This window comes from Dermacentor variabilis, chromosome 3, assembly GCF_050947875.1.
Source record: "Dermacentor variabilis isolate Ectoservices chromosome 3, ASM5094787v1, whole genome shotgun sequence".
NCBI classification, from domain to species: domain Eukaryota; kingdom Metazoa; phylum Arthropoda; class Arachnida; order Ixodida; family Ixodidae; genus Dermacentor; species Dermacentor variabilis.
In genome coordinates, this window is record NC_134570.1 from 19883804 (window position 1) to 19899716 (window position 15913).

At 45.0% G+C, this 15913-nt stretch overlaps 1 protein-coding gene across 1 annotated transcript in view; it reads left to right on the top strand.

Annotated features, from left to right (window-relative positions):
* Positions 1–13938, top strand: part of LOC142575237 (46 kDa FK506-binding nuclear protein-like) — a 30910-nt gene extending 16972 nt beyond the window's left edge. The window contains exons 7-9 of the mRNA XM_075684404.1: positions 2209–2343; positions 12528–12654; positions 13732–13938. Of these exons, the coding sequence (XP_075540519.1) occupies positions 2209–2343; positions 12528–12654; positions 13732–13859 (390 nt within the window). The 3' untranslated portion in view covers positions 13860–13938. The remainder of the gene's footprint in view (positions 1–2208; positions 2344–12527; positions 12655–13731) is intronic.
* The last annotated feature ends 1975 nt before the right edge of the window (positions 13939–15913 follow it).

The following is a 15913-nucleotide window of genomic DNA, read 5'->3' on the forward strand; positions in this document are numbered from 1 at the left end:
CCACATGGTTTCTCAGCCTCGTTTGACTCGCTGCTGAAACGGAAGATGGCTGATCCGCCCGCTGATCATCATCAATGCAAGACCTTGCCAAAGTGCTTCTAACCGATGAAGCAATCATCACAAACGTGCTTGCATTGGATAGCAACTGTGGCGACGACGCAGTAGGGCAGGCTGCCTCATGTTATCCGAGAATGATGTCAGCAAGCTTTATGTAAAGCAAGCAAGGCTGATGGGCATGGGGTTTTCTCGCGCAAGCCAGTGAAAAGTATGTGGCGAGATGCTTGTGGCAATCTCGCCCCAGCATTTCTTCTGAATTTCTCAAGCTGACAGGCTGCCGCACAACCTTCTCACATTTTTTAAAAGGCCCCTTTTGGGGCCACCAACACGATGCCTTAATGGAGCTTCGCATGTCAATTGCCATCTGTGACCCATCTTTGCAGTTGTTATAGCAGTGCCATTCTCGAACACCGACAGCCACAGCTTGTTACATACAGTGAAGCGCGGAGGAAGCAGAGTTAAACAGTTAACGGGTGAATACAATCAGCAGCCGGACGGAGGAAAGTGGTGGGGAGGGGAACTGGCCTCCCGCCATTATAGTTTTCTATAATGCTAGACATACGGCGGACCTTTAGAAATACACTTTGGCAGAATAAAATGACTCAGGACTCCAAACCAAAGCTCAATAGTGAACAGCTGGCATCATTTTCGGTTAATTATCACCGCTCAGCAATGTCGGACGGCAAACCGGCGATGTAATTTAATTCTTGATTTACTGGGAATCATTTGATTGCAAAATTTTGATGCTAGTGCAGTGTAATCGTGAGCAACATGATTTCTTCTCAAGCATGGCTGAAGGTGACGGCTAGGCCTCTTTTCGCTACAACATACGTGCATTCGTTCTCAAAAGGGTCCATAAAAAAATCACAATATCACCGGAGTGTGAAAATTTTAACTGGTTTTCAAAATTCAGTGCCTGTACCAACTACTGCAAGGCATTAAGTGGATATGAAACGGCTCCAACATGTCGAAATCGGCGATCTAAAGTATCAATCCGTGGTGATCGATTTTAATATATGTAGTAACAAAAGAGTTAAGGGCAGTTAAAGACATGCATTCATATTTTTCAGACTGCCAGATTTTTCGGACGCTTTCGCAGCCCCTAGGGAATCCGAAAAATTTTACATTGACCGTACAACTGCCCAAGAAGATGCTTCAAATGATCCATGGGGCAAACACGTGGCGGAAGGAGAATGAGATCAGAAAGGACCGACGCACTGAGGAATTAAAGGAAGCGTGCCGCCGCCTCTTTGAAGGTGCTTGAGCTCAAAAAAACAAAGTGTTGGCTGACACCGAGATGCAAATGTCCCTCATCCAAACCAAAATAAACTCTTTAAAGCAGTGAAACCCAACACTGAGATATTGTTTAGGGGCTGAGAGTATGTCAGGACAGTTGAGGTTGACTTCCCAGCTGCTGGGAGATAATCCTAATTGTGACAAAGTTCAGGTCTCATACCAATGAGCTTGCTATCAGTTCATAGGAATAGCTCATATTCAGCATTTTTTCCGCTGTGCATTTTACTATCACCTTCTTTGTTTTCTTTTTGAATAAAATAGATATAACTCCTTACTATTCAAACTGGATTAAATCATTTGTTTATTTTCAACATGCTTACTAGAGAGTGGCAGCATCGGGCAACATGGTGTCAGCCTGTCTTGACATAAAACAAAGCCTCCATGGTTTTTGGAATGATTTCTGTCAGGCCACTTGCACGTGCCGTTGTTGCTATCACCTGCACTAGCTGCCATTATTGGTGTAATGATGCATGCCCTGTTGTTGGGCAATTTTTATATATATAAAAAAAATGTCAACTTCATAATTCTCGGTAGCAGCGTATGCACAATAATGTTCCTGGTGGTCTGTCCTTGAAGATATACTTAGTTGGAGGTGAGTGTGTTTCCTGTCCACGTCTCCTTTTTCCGCAACACTTCTGCGCTGCCCTTTGCAAAAATCGTGCTAAATTGACTTGACATACGTGTTTCAGCCAGAGTAAGCCTGAGCTGCTTGGATAAGGGGCAACTCGGCTATGAAGCATGCTGCAAAACAGCTTGTGTTGTCAACCTGCTGTGCTTGTGCCTGTAAGCTAAAAGGCAGTTGCTCTGAGCATAGCTTTTCTTTAATGTTGATGGTGGTGCACATATTTCCCACAGGGTTCTGAGGGTCCCAAGATCCAGCAGTCGCCACTGGGAGGAGGAGCAGGTGAAGACGGCACAACACTCCCAGGAGGTGTCATCAGCACTGACCTGCGTGTTGGGAGTGGTCCTGTAGCAAAACCTGGCAAAAATGTATGTCTTATTGGTCTTTTCCTGGGTGTAAGGTGTGCTTGTGCAAATCTGTGTGACAGCATATAACCTTGCATGGGTAGCGAAAGCCTGCACGGCACAGACTACTTGTGGCATAAGTTGCCAGTGTCTCGAATTTCTGCACTATAAATACCGCATTTACTACCCCACTTCTCAGCCGACCCCGGAAAGTCCGAAGCCGGGAGGGGTGGGGTGGGGTGGGTGGGGGGTGAATTACCTCGAATGTAGGCTGAACAAAAGGCGAGGACAGAATTCACAAAATGAAAACGGCATTTATTGAATATGAATGTGCCAAGCTCATTCTATGTTGCTATCATCTCGTTACGGCCGCCGCATGCTAAAAGAGTCTCCCATTGCCCTCTCCATCGACCGACATTTTTCTCATAGATGCCGAAGTCCCGCTCGGCTAGCAAAATTTTTCATTTAAAAGTGCCAGCATATTGGCATCGCCTGTTTGGTGCCATTACGAGAACGCCACGCTGCTCACCGACACGGCACTGGTCAAAATGGCAACATTGCTCGTGTACTTGAGTTGACTACTGGCACGGCTAGTAGCGCATGCAATACTAACTTTTCTAGGTGGCGCTAGCTATGCACCCAGTTTATCAATTTCAGTTTAAAACTGGCGCATTTTTCAAATTCTCAAATCTGAGCCGACCCTAAAGTTTGGCATATAATTATATGAAAAAAAAATGAACAATCTGACTACATTCGAATAAATACGGTAGTACCACCAGTATAACCAAAAACATTCTTCAAAGGCAAATGTGTGCAAAACATGTACAGTCAAAACCTGCCATAATGAAATCCCGCAACAACATATTTTCGTATCCCTGGCGAAAGCGCATAGGATTCAATGCATTTCGTGCCTCTTGACAATGAAATGTCGCTGCACTACGATCTCACATCAACAAAATTTGCTGGAATGTAACCCCGCATAGTAGCTACTCACGCAAGGCTAGCAGGCCCCAAAATGTGCTCAAATGTGATTGCTTTGCAGTAAAATTGCCTAAAATACCACCACATTACACTTGCATGGGTGCCACTATTTTTGTTTACGAAAACAACCAAGCACTGGAATCAATCGCGTGTGCTGGAAACTTGTCGTGGCCGCCATCTTGTTTGTTGGTTGCCCATTTGACACAGCACGCATGTTGCTACTGACAAGACGGTTTTTACACACCTAGTGCAGTGCATAATGTATGCCTTGGTGAGAAAAATACAGCAAAAACAAGGAAATTTACATCCCACCGACATGGAATTGTTTATGGTGCTTGAGATGGCTGTCGCAGCATAGAGTGCCACGCATCAGGCCGCAATTGAGTGATCGTCTGGCAATATGCATCCCTTGCTTCAAGAACGCTGGTTTTGATGTCACCCAACAGGCATTGCATGCAGTTACGATGGCAGATATAGATTTGTGTTAAGCGTAGAACGACAGAAAGCTGAGCTAGTTGGTAAGGATTCATTATGCAAAAAGAAGTGAGGCGTGCAGACAGTACACAAGAGTAGAGAAGTGGACAACATGAATGCAGACTATCAACTGAAGGGAGCACTGAGGCGAAAAAAGAAAGAAGACACAAAACTCATCTGCGCATGCTCAGGAATGGTAACACCACGTGTCAGTCGGGTACACGTGCCGGTCTACGTGAGAGATAACTGTTAAGGCACTTAATCTCTTCCTGATGTAAAGTAATCGAAGGCTGACTCACGCACGCACTTTCACCATTATAGGTATGCCATGCCTCTACCATAAGACACGTATCTTCATTCTTATGCCTGTACCATATCGCGCATTCATCTAATACCCCTGACACACGGGCAAAACTGAAGTCCTTTGCAGAAAGGAGTTGCGCCGATGAACTTGAACTTGAACTTTGAACTTTATTTTGCATCTATACAACGTACACGGCACATGGCACCGCACTAACTTCCTTAGGTGGTTCCTCAGATGAACACCGCAAGGAAAAAGCGCTAGTTGTTAAAGCAGCAAGAGAGAAAACATTTTTAAAAAGCTGCGTATTTGGATTACATATAGCTACTGTAGAACACAAAAACTTCTTTCATTGTTGATGGCTTATAATGCGCATATTAGTTTATATTATTTCGCGTTTTTGCGTTCTTAGCAGCAATTTAAATTGGTCTAGCAACTATGTGGAGTTGGTGTTTTGCTATGCTACAGTGCACTAGAACAGCTGTGCGTTCTGTATTTATTCTGGTGCTGGCCATGTTTCTGTCGTCGTTTTTCACGTCTTTTTGTCCCTTCCTTCGTGCGTGCAGGTGTAACGCGTTTTATTGAATGTGTTATTCGCACAACTGTGATCGCGTGACAGAATTGCGCATTTGCATCATGGTTCATCAAAACGCTAGCGATGAAGCAAGAGTTGAGGTAGCTCTGACACTTGTTGCTCTCGGATCTCTTGAAGATGAGATAAACGCAGCCAAGGCGAAAGGGGAAAACATGAAACATCCCCTCATCATGAGCATGCTTCATGTCGACTGCTTCAGCAGTGTCCCCTCGAGCCGCCAACCGCGGAAGGTGGGCCTATGTGTGCAACGAACAATGGTTTCACGATGCTAACACACCAAAGACAACGCAGGAAATGACAATGCCGGATTTCAACATGGCAGCACTAGCGACGTGATGTGAGCATTGGAGAGTATAGCTAGAGAATCTTCACTGTTCGACAAATCGCCTTACCTCAAAAAAGTTAAACATTTTTGCAGGGTTACAAAAAAAACAACAAACTTATGGAGCACCGTAGTTGTGTGCGAGAGTAACTCCTTTTCCGCTCGAAAAGTAGATGTGCGATCTCCTTTCCCGCAAAGGAACATTGCCTTAAGGGAGAAACTCCTTTATCGTGTGTCACTGCGCTTGAACGCCTTTCCGGTAGATGTCCCCTTACCTAAAGGACTTTATAGCGCCTGTGTGTCAGGGGTATAACTCTGGCGTGTAGTTACAATCTCGGCAATGTAGCGAAGGATTAGAAGGCAATCCACCAGTTAACGACCTTTTATGTTCCATTAACCTCAGATTGATACACCGTCCCGTTTGCCCTATGTAGAACTGGCCACAGCTAAGGGGAATTTTATAAACCACACCCATACGACAGTCAGTAAAACTGTTCTTATTGTGCTTCACTGGACAAATATCTGTTCGTTTCTTGCCTTTTACCCGCTCCTTTTTTTCTCTGTACAGCAGCACATATCTTACCTAGCTTATTGGGAGCAGTGAAAGCAAGATTAACATCATATCTACTTGCAACTTTTTTAAGCCTGTGCAACACTGAATGAATATACGGAATAGCCACTACTCTTCTTTTGCTATTACAGTCGCCGATCGTTTATTCGGACCTCACGGGGACTGCGGAAATGTCCGAATAAACAGGTGTCCGAAAAAGCAGATTAAGAAGAAAAAAAATGAAATCCTTTATTTCCACGCACTTATTCGGGCTCGGCAGTAGGCTTGAAGAAATCGTGAATGCGCGGTAGCACGCTGTTCCATTTACACGCAATCAGATATGCCTGAATCTCGGAGAGGGTCGTACGGTCACTATAGGCGGCTGAAAGCACAGTCACTGCTTGTACACGCTCCGCATGCGACGGCAGCGTAGCACATGGTGCGTCATCTTCCGACTCAAGAGTCGTCCGGCGGTGCAGCAGAAACCTGACGAATGATCTCGCCGTCATCGAGTTCTGCGCATGTCAGTACAGCAGCGTGAGCACCTGTGAAACTGTCAAATGAGACAGTGTCCGGAACCACTGCACAGGGCTCGGCAGAACATTTTCAGCGTCAATAGCGTGCAAATCGGAAGGCGACAAATCCTAGCCTCCCGGCACCCGCTTGCCGGCATTCCCCAGCGCAGTCTGCGCGGGCACTGTCGGCGCCATTAGAGACTTGACGCGATGTTTCCATATGCCGCGTCGGATCATCGAAACCTCGACACAGCACACAAAGCAAACACCACCGTGCCGACACCAGTCACACAAACGAAAAAACATGGCCTGCTCTCAGCGTTGGGTGGCTAGCAGCGTCGTGCGCAAAGAAACAAACCAGCTGCTGGATTGTCTTGACATGGCTTACTAAGCTGAAACCGGAACTGCTGCAGAGCCACTCTATCGAACCAGGCGGAAACGATGATGATGAGCGGGGATTTTCAGTAGCGCCACTTCGTGGGGCAGCAAGGAAGGTCCATTCAAAACAAAAATGGCGTTCAGCAAGTCGAACCATGCACCGGTCAGAGTCGGTGCATGGTGCTCTCGACCGAGTTGGCTCAAGGAGTGTCCGAAAAATCAGACGAGAGGTTGCAAGGTGTCCGAACTTTCGGCAGTTGTTATACATTATGGTCTATGGGGAGAATGGCGGTGCCGCGAAGCTGACCGAATAATCGGGCATGTCCGAATTTTTGGAGTCCGGAAAATCGGTCGGCGACTGTACTGCTTTCTGTAATCACGTCCGTCCCTCTCGAAACCGACTTCTTTAGGCGCTCAGCCACAGTGGCCACTGCTACACTATGATAACGTGCTTCTAATAGGCACCGGACCTGCGCATTAAAGCTGGCGCTCATTTTGTGCATGCAGGATCTGGTGAGGAAAGACTTTAGGCACGACATGGCAATACCGTTTTTTTACTACTTTGGAATGCTTGGATTGAAAGTTTAGCAACGGCTTCGAAGATCTTGGGGAGTACTGCCCAACAAACATGATTTTGTTAGAAGACTAAGGAAATGCCAAGAAACTGAATTACGCGTTGCTGAGGAAATTCCTTGGTAAACTTTAATCCTCCTCCATAAAGCTTAAATTGCTCGCTTACTGAGATAGCAGCGGAATCGAATTCTTCTCTATTAACAGCTACTGCAAATCCCCGCTCATCATCATCATTTCTGCCTGGTTCGTGGCTACAACAGTTCCGGTCTCAGCTTATTAAGTGATGTCAAGACAATCCAGCAGCTGATTTGTTTGTTTCTTCATGCACGATGCTGCTAGTAGGCCATGTTTTTCGTTTGTGCAACTGGTATCGGCGGGACGGCATGGTGATGTTTGCTTTGTGTGCTGTGTCAGGGTTGCGGTGATGCAACATGGCATACGGAAACATAGCATCAAGTGTCTAATGGCACCAACAGTACCCGCGCCGGCAAGCGGGTGCCGGGAGCCTATGCTTTGTCGCCTTCGTCTCATTTGACAGTTTCACAGGTGCTCACGCTGCTGTACTGACATGCGCAGAACTCGATGACGGCGAGATCATTCGTCAGGTTTCTGCTGCACCGCCGGAAGATGACGCACCATGTGCTACGCTGCCGTTCCATGTGGAGCGTGCACAAGCAGTGACTGTGCTTTCAGCCGCCTGTAGTGACCGTACGACCCTCTCAGAGATTCAGGCTTATCTGATTGCGCGTAAACGGAACAGCGTGCAACGGCGCATTCACGATTTCTTCAAGCCTACTGCCGAGCCCGAATAAGTGCATGGAAATAAAGGATTCCTTTTTTTTTTTTTTTTTTTCTTAATCTGCTTTTTCGGACACCTGTTTATTTGGGCATCTCCGCAGTCCTCGTGAGGTCCAAATAAACGGTCGGCGACTGTACACCTGTGAGCAAAAGTATACGGACCAGGGTTTGCCCGATAAAGCCAATTTTTTCATCTGCCTGTGAATGCAACTTGAAATTGAGGACTGCAGTCCAAACTTGGCTTTGCGAGCTTACCACTATACTCGTCAATTTAATTTTCTGCATGTTAATTGTTATGAAATTTAGTTTTTTCGGTGACCCTGTTTTCCTTAGACTTTTGCTCACAGGTGTACCTCGAAGTGGAAGGCGCACTTCTATAGTAGCTGAAAAGTGCCAGGAGAGCAAATCTTCCCGTACATGGACCTGCACTTACTGCAAAAGCCAAAGCTGTCGCCCTCCAAATGGGACATAAAGATTTCAAGTGGAGCGATGGCTGGCTTGAGCGGTTCAAGAAAAGACACAGCGTGACCTCGAAGTCAATCGTTGGCGAAAGCACAGCTGTGAACCGTGACACTGTAGACGTATGGCGCCAACATCGGCATCAAGCTCTACTTGAAAAGTATACAGACAAAGACATCTACAAGACGCTACCAAATCGCACATTCACTACTGCTGGTGAATCTTCATCCGGAGGAGAACAGAGGAAGGAGCATGTCACGGTGATGTTTAGTGCCAATGCAACAGGCAAGGACAAGCGTCTCTTGTTGATACTGGGGAAAGCGGAGAAGCTGCATTGCTTCTGAAATGCAACTACAGAAGTAACAAGCGAGCATGGATGACTGCTGCTATTTTTGAAGACTGTGTGCACCTTCGCGATAGACGGTTCAGCACAAAGAATCAGCAAGTGCTTTTCATAATTAACAATTGTCCAAGCGACAGGAAGATCGACAACGTCAAGGCAATCACTTTAGAAATTTTGCGTGTAAACATAATCGCCGTACTGCAACCGATGGATCAGGGCATCATTGAGACCACCCGGCAGCTGTACCGCAGGGCTCTTTTGTAGCGCATGCACACAGCATATGACGCCAGCAAGAGGTACAACATTGGTTTGCTTGGCGCGATCCATTTGCTGAACTCGTACCTTCAAAGGACAGTTTAAACCGACAGTATTGCAGAGTCAAGGTCAGACACTCAATATCTCCACAACCTCAATAGATTTTTCCGTGGTGCTGTAAAAAGCTAGTTAATTTTATGGTCACAATACGTTTTTCCGGTCTGTCCGTGTCCGAAAATATCAATCGGCGACTGTATTTACTCTCCACACACAAACTGAAGAACCGAAGAACAACAATACGGGCCACATGTGCTGACAAGTGGCCGAAGCATAACGCTTCTCCATCACCTAGGCAAACCCCCCCCCCCCCCTCGCCATGTCCACCGAGCCAGCACGCTTCCCCCCCCCCCTCCTTTCCTTGTTTGTTCATCCCTCCACGTATCCTCTTCTGCTTTAACCTTGTCGCTCTCTCCTCGGTCGGCACACCTCAATGAGAAGCATGCTCACTGCTAGCTTGTCTGCGGAATTTCACAACTGCATTATAGCACATATTTCGTCTCACACGGCTACACCATAAGCAGTATGCACCTACATTGAGTTCTTTCTATGGCAAGATAAATGGAAGTCAGAAAAGACTGCATGATATTTAGTCCTGCACTATACGCATAGCACGCATTGAAGGACCCGACACTGGTGGCAGCCTTGCTAAGTGCACTTGGAAAAGGAGGCAGCCGTCCACCGCAGTTTTCTGTCGAAGAACAGTGGTTGCGTGGTGGAGTGCTCAAGCATAGTTTCTCACTATATTATAGAGGGAAATCTGGCACTGTTAAGCTGTGGTATGCATGAGAAAGCCAGTATATTGTGACTTCGGATTGGCATTGTTCTCAGAGAGCCAGGACTTGTTGAAGACGCGCCTGGCAAGCACCGTTCCGTCTGTCACAATGATTCATTCTCTACTAAAACTGCCCATAAGAACCTCTTTTAACTTTATGTGTAATAATAAACATGTTTTGTTTAATTATGAGAGCTTGTTATTGCATTTACAATTATATGAAATGTAAAAAGTGTTAGCAGGCTGCTAAAGTTGGAAGACATACGACAAGACTCGCACTCGCTTTAGAACAGTTTGTCGTCTGTTCTCGTTTTTCTTCGCTTGGTTATGCATTGTAGGTGAGTAAACTTCATTGGAAAATGTAATATGGGTGAATGAAAACCTTTTATGGAAAAAAAATGTGTTGAAAACTTCTGCAAATCAATGAACCAAGAGCGCATGTTCAGAGCATGTGTTCGGTTGTGCTGCCTAGACTGCGCTGACTTCGATAGCCGGGAGCGCGCGGTTGAGTGCGCTGAACGCAATTAGCGCAGGCCGCACAAAGTCGGCATGGCCTAGGACAGTCGTGCGCTGTTCTAATCATTCCCCTTAAAGCCTGATGAGCGGGAGCAATGGCAGCAATGGATCACCGCCGTTCAGCGGGAAATTTCTTGTTCTCACACTTTCTTTTGTCATCTCGGTGTTTGCTGAACTAAATAATGTTTACACAGGTAAGCGACGAAGTTGATCACAGCCTACTAATGTTTTAGTTCGGTTTGTCCGCAGTGCAGCATGTGGGTTAAGGCTTAGGTTCTGAATGCTGCTCTCAGCTTCTTTACCGTGTTGCTCTAACCATGATATGAGTGCATCATGTCGTGTGTTAAAGCTGCCAAGGGTTGCAAGAACTGATTTTGTTGGTTTTATGCAGCCCATTAAATTGTCAAACCAGCTGTCATGCAGTTCATGTTTTTTGATCTCTTATATGCGTGGCTTCGTGCATGTTGAACTTTTGCAGAACCGTTGTTAATATATTTAATTACGGTAGTTTTCTCACCTTGTTTGTTAGGGGATTAAACCATGCTGTGTTTTATTGGAATGATTACAAAAGCAAGTGCTTCTTTAATTGCTTTAGTCTTTTCACCCCAGAGAATCTTCAATATCCTGGTTGCTTGACAAATGTGTTAGAAGAAAGGTAGCTCAGGCAAAGGATTTGTTAGCTGCTACATATAATATTGCTGTTAAATTTTTGCTGAAAAATAATTGTCATGTTTGTGGAGTCATTATACTTTGCTGCTGTCTGACCAGACTTGCCTCACTGTGCACTTTGTTTGACAGCAGAGTGCATTTTGTACTCAATTGAATTTGTTCCTAGCTTTTGTGGCGTACGAGTGCAATGCCTGCGCCACAGAGTAATAAATCTGGCCTTGCCTGCACTGCTCGTTCTTTAAATATATTATGTGGCTTCTCTCCGTCATATCATTTTAAAGAAAGTTGGTAAGACTCGATCTTCGCGCATTTCCAAGCAGTTCACTAAGGGGATTCCAAATTGTGAAAGCTGCAATGGGAAGGGCAGTTCATCGAAGTGCTCAGATGAATTCAATCTGGGACGCAGCACTAACTTGCGCTTTTGTTCCATCACGTGTTTGGTGACCTTGTTGATTAGTCTATGCATTTCCATGAACAAGCTTGTAATGACTCTTCTTGAGGAGACTATGACAGCACTTATTCGGCAATGTCATGTGTATTCATTGGTAGCAAAATCAGTACAATGTGTGCTGGCACAGCAGTGTCTGGAGTCGTCAGAGATTTAAGTCTGCACCAACGAAGTGCGCCCATTATTGAGGTACAGAAAGAGTATTACGGTAAGAGTAGAACATTAAAAAAAATGATCAAGCCTTCACATTTAGGCAACTAAACGACACAGCTACCCCCATTCGTATAACTGGGCTTCGTTGCACGTGTGCAAGCTGGGTTTTCTCATACTCTGATAACAATGTGTACATGTCGGCTCTCATAAAGGTCCGCATCTTTCTTGCAGTGTTAGCACTGAAGTAGTTGTCTGGCACCTGAACGAAGGGAAAATCGCAGCTGTGAACTTCAGCTATATTTGCTGCAAAGTGTCTGCTAGGTGGCCATCAGTGGCGCCTCTATAGGCTGTGCACTAATGCACATAAGCAGTTACGTTATAAGTGAAACCCTATGCGTTTTGTCACAAGTTTGCAAAGGTTACACTACAGGTAGTTTTGCTACAATACCTTGGTACATGCTGTGGTATGCCTCAGTTGTTTGGTTTTACAGTGAGGCTATGGCTAGGATCTGGCAGATCACATCCGCACATGGACCAACAATTTTTCATACGTGGGCCGATCCTACAGATAGTGCAATACCGGGCTTAGCCGTGGCAGAGGTGAAGCAGGCATCAAGCACTTCCCATACATGGGCCGATCCCGATCATAGTGCAATGCCGGGCCGACCCACGGCGGAGGTGAAGCAGGTGTTAAGCACTCCCCATACGTGGGCTGATCCCGAAAGTAGTGCATTAACAGGCCAACCCGTGGCAGAGGTGCAGTTTGCCCTTAAGGGGCCCACATACACAGCTTCGCTGGTCATCCTTCTTCAGAGTAGAAGGGCACTTGGTTTTTTTTGTTCCCATTTGCACATCTGTAAAGACAACCTGAAACCATAGCTTCCATAAAATGGTCACTTGCAGTTACGACTACTTAACTGCTTATAGCCCTGGCCTGTGCATAGGTACTGTCACTAAAACATTCACAGATGCTCTCTGGAGTGTGTCTACCAAGGATAGCCACAGATCCTGTAGTGAAGAAGCCTTTTGGTTCTCGCACTTTTCAGGTACACGTATACTATACAGGTCGCTTGGCCAACAGCCACGTATTTGACTCGTGCCGCACCGGTAAAGCCTTTTCCTTCCGCCTAGGCAAGCACGAGGTCATCAAGGGCTGGGAGACTGGTATTCAAGGCAAGTGGCACCTTCTGCAATATGCGCATGGATTTTCTACAGTTTGCTTATGTAGTGTATAGCCATGTTCACCTTGTGGTAAATAACAATATCAAGTATATACGGTCGCCTTGTAAAACACTACAAATCACTGATTTGTCTGGCCTAGTTTCCACTTAGTCAAACATAATGAATGTGTTGTGTGATGGCAGTACTTCACTGGCCAGATGTGTCTGCAACCTTTGAGACCGCTGAGAGCATTCTTGAGAATATCGGAGCGATCACTTTATGGCTTTTTTACTCTTTAGTCGCTGACTCGGAAATTCAGCAAGACTATCCTTTTTTTCTTATTGAAATTAGTTTTTTCCACTTGCCCGATAATTCTGAAAATTTTATGGCCCCTTCCAAGTAAAAGAATTGTCAACAACTGTATTCATTTGTATGAAAGGTCGAATTTCAATGTAACGAAAGTTTAATACTATGACGAAGGATTTTGCAGACTTCCTTATGTTGAGGTTTAACTGTCTTTGCTGCTTAAGAAGTACCAAGATAGCTTGAATAAGAAGTCCATTCAGTTTATCCTACACAATGAGAACAAGATCACACCTGGAGCATGCTGTACTCTTTCTCGCTTAGCAAGATAGAATGGTTACTAAGAGTGGTGGGAATTCTTCGCTGTGGATGCTGTTGCAATTGACTCATTGAAGGCAGACTGTTCCACAACAAAAAGGGAACAGTTTGCACTCGACTTTCACTGGTTGCTTACCTTCCAAGCACAGGTGAATCACAGTGATGTTGAGTGTTTAAAAATGTGACAAAAACCAACGCATTCCGCACGACATAGCCCATGGCAAAAATTCAGGACTACTTGAATAGGAAAGCCTGCACTACATTTCCCAAAGCTGCCGCTACATAAGTGAAAGCCTAGTTCACAGCATAGAGTGAGTGGTGGCATAGCGTGCGGCGAATAGTAAAATGTAAGGAAATTGAATGGACCTCTTAAATGTTCTTGCTGCACTGAACTTATATGCTCATTTCATTACAGTCTTGCACTCCTGGTTGTATTGAAACCTCAAATGCTCAAAAATTTCTTTGCAGGCATGAAAGTTGGAGGAAGGCGCCGTCTGGTTATTCCAGCCAGTCAAGCATATGGCAGCACCCGTATGGGGGTCATTCCACCTAACAGCACCCTGTACTTTGATGTGGAGCTCAAGGCCGTCTCCTGAAGTGTTTCTCATTTTAAGTGGCCACAATCTTTTGCCCATTCCTCATTTCCTCCATTGAATAAAAGCTGAAGACTGGTGATCAGTGCATTTTTTATTGCTGTTTGAAGGAAGTCTCCAAAGACGTCAAGTTACTTAATGTACAGAATAATGACATAGGCAAAGCCATATTCTTAAATAAGCTGCTATTGTTTTACACAGCTGCCAGCTCATTTACCAAGACTCGTCAATTTTGAATTTTCTTTTACCCATGTGCAGATGACGTGAATGGTATGAAAGGTTAAAAATTAGAAAATGTGACCAGGTTTCATCTAGTCATTCCAGTGAGCAGTGATATAATTATGCTGCAGAAATAATTCTAATTTGTCCCTAGGGAAAAGCCCTGGGCCCACATAGAATACACACAAGCAGTCACAACCATGTGAAGCTAAGGAAAGCACAGGGGAAATGAAAGTGGACAAAAAAACAACTTGGGAGCTGAACCCACAAACTGCACACTATGTGTGCATTTCTTTGGCGTTGTATGGTTGCGACTGGGATATCATCACCCTTAGTGAGATTAGAACTTGTGAGGCTTATACATTGCTGAATAACGGACATGTCCTCTGCTACAGAGGCCTCCTAGGTAAGAAGCAATACGGGGTAGGATTCCTAATCCATAACGACATAGCGGGCAACTTTGACGAATTCTACAGCATGAATGAGAGGGTAGCTGTAGCCGTAATCAAACTTAAGAGGTATAGATTAAAGGTAGTAGAAGCCTAAGCTCCAACATCCAGTCATGATGATGAGGAAGTAGATCATTTTTATGAAGATGTTGAATTAGCGATGACAGAAGTGCACACTCGGTATACTATAGTAATGGGCGACTTCAATGCAAAAGTGGGGAAAAAGCAGCCTGATGAACGAGCAGTTGGCAACTACAGCGTCGATTCTAGAAACGCTAGAGGAGAGGTGCTGGTAGAACTTGCAGAAAGAAATAAGCTTCGAATAATGAGCACCTTTTTCAGGAAGCATAGCAACAGAAAGTTGACCTGGAAAAGCCCTGAAGCTGAAACAAGAAATGAAATTGACTTCATACTTTCTGCTGATCCCAGCATAGTGCAGGATGTAGAAGTGACAGGTAGGGTAAAGTGCAGTGATCATTGGTTAGTAAGGGCTAGGCTTCACCTCAATTTGAAGAGAGAAAGAATAAAATTAGTTGAGAAGAAACAGGTCAACCTAAGGGTAAAAGCAGACAAATTCAGGCTGGTACTTGCAAACAAATATGCAGCCTCAGAACAGAGAGGTGAACATGACATAAAAGTAATGAATGAAACTAACTAGGCTGGCTTCAGAGGCAGCAATAGAAGTGGGAGGCAAGGCACCAAGCCAACCAGTAGGCAAGCTCTCCTAAGTGACTAAGGACCTAATAAAAAAACAATAAAGAATGAAAGTGTCCAACTCAAGAGATAAGATAGAATTCGCAGAACTGTCAAAACCTATCAACAAGGCGAAAATAAGTGATATTTGAAACTATAACATGAGAAAGACTGAAGGAGCCGTAAAAATGAACGCAGCCTGAAATCGGTGAGAAAGAAGCTTGGCATAGGACAAACCATGTATGCACTAAAATATAAGCAGGGTAATATCAGCAATATCGAAGATATAGTAAAAGCAGCGGAAAAATTATATACTGACCTGTACAGTACCCAGAGGAGTCGGGATACCTCAATTAGAAACAGTAATGAACAAGATACAGAAACTCCTATAACTAGCGATGAGGTCAGAAGGGCCTTGCAAGACATGAAACAAGAAAGGGCGGCAGGAGAAGACGGAGGAGACATAATGCTTCGAAAACTGGCGCCTCTTTATATGAAGTGTCTATCAACTGCACGGGTCCCAGAAAACTGGAAGAATGCAAACATTATACTAATCCGCAAAAAGGGAGACGTTAAAAGAATGGAAACATTATAGGCCCATCAGCTTACTCCCAGTATCACATAAAATATTTACCAAAATAATCTCGAACAGAATAAGGGTAACACTGGACTGTAGTCAACCAAGGGAACACGCTG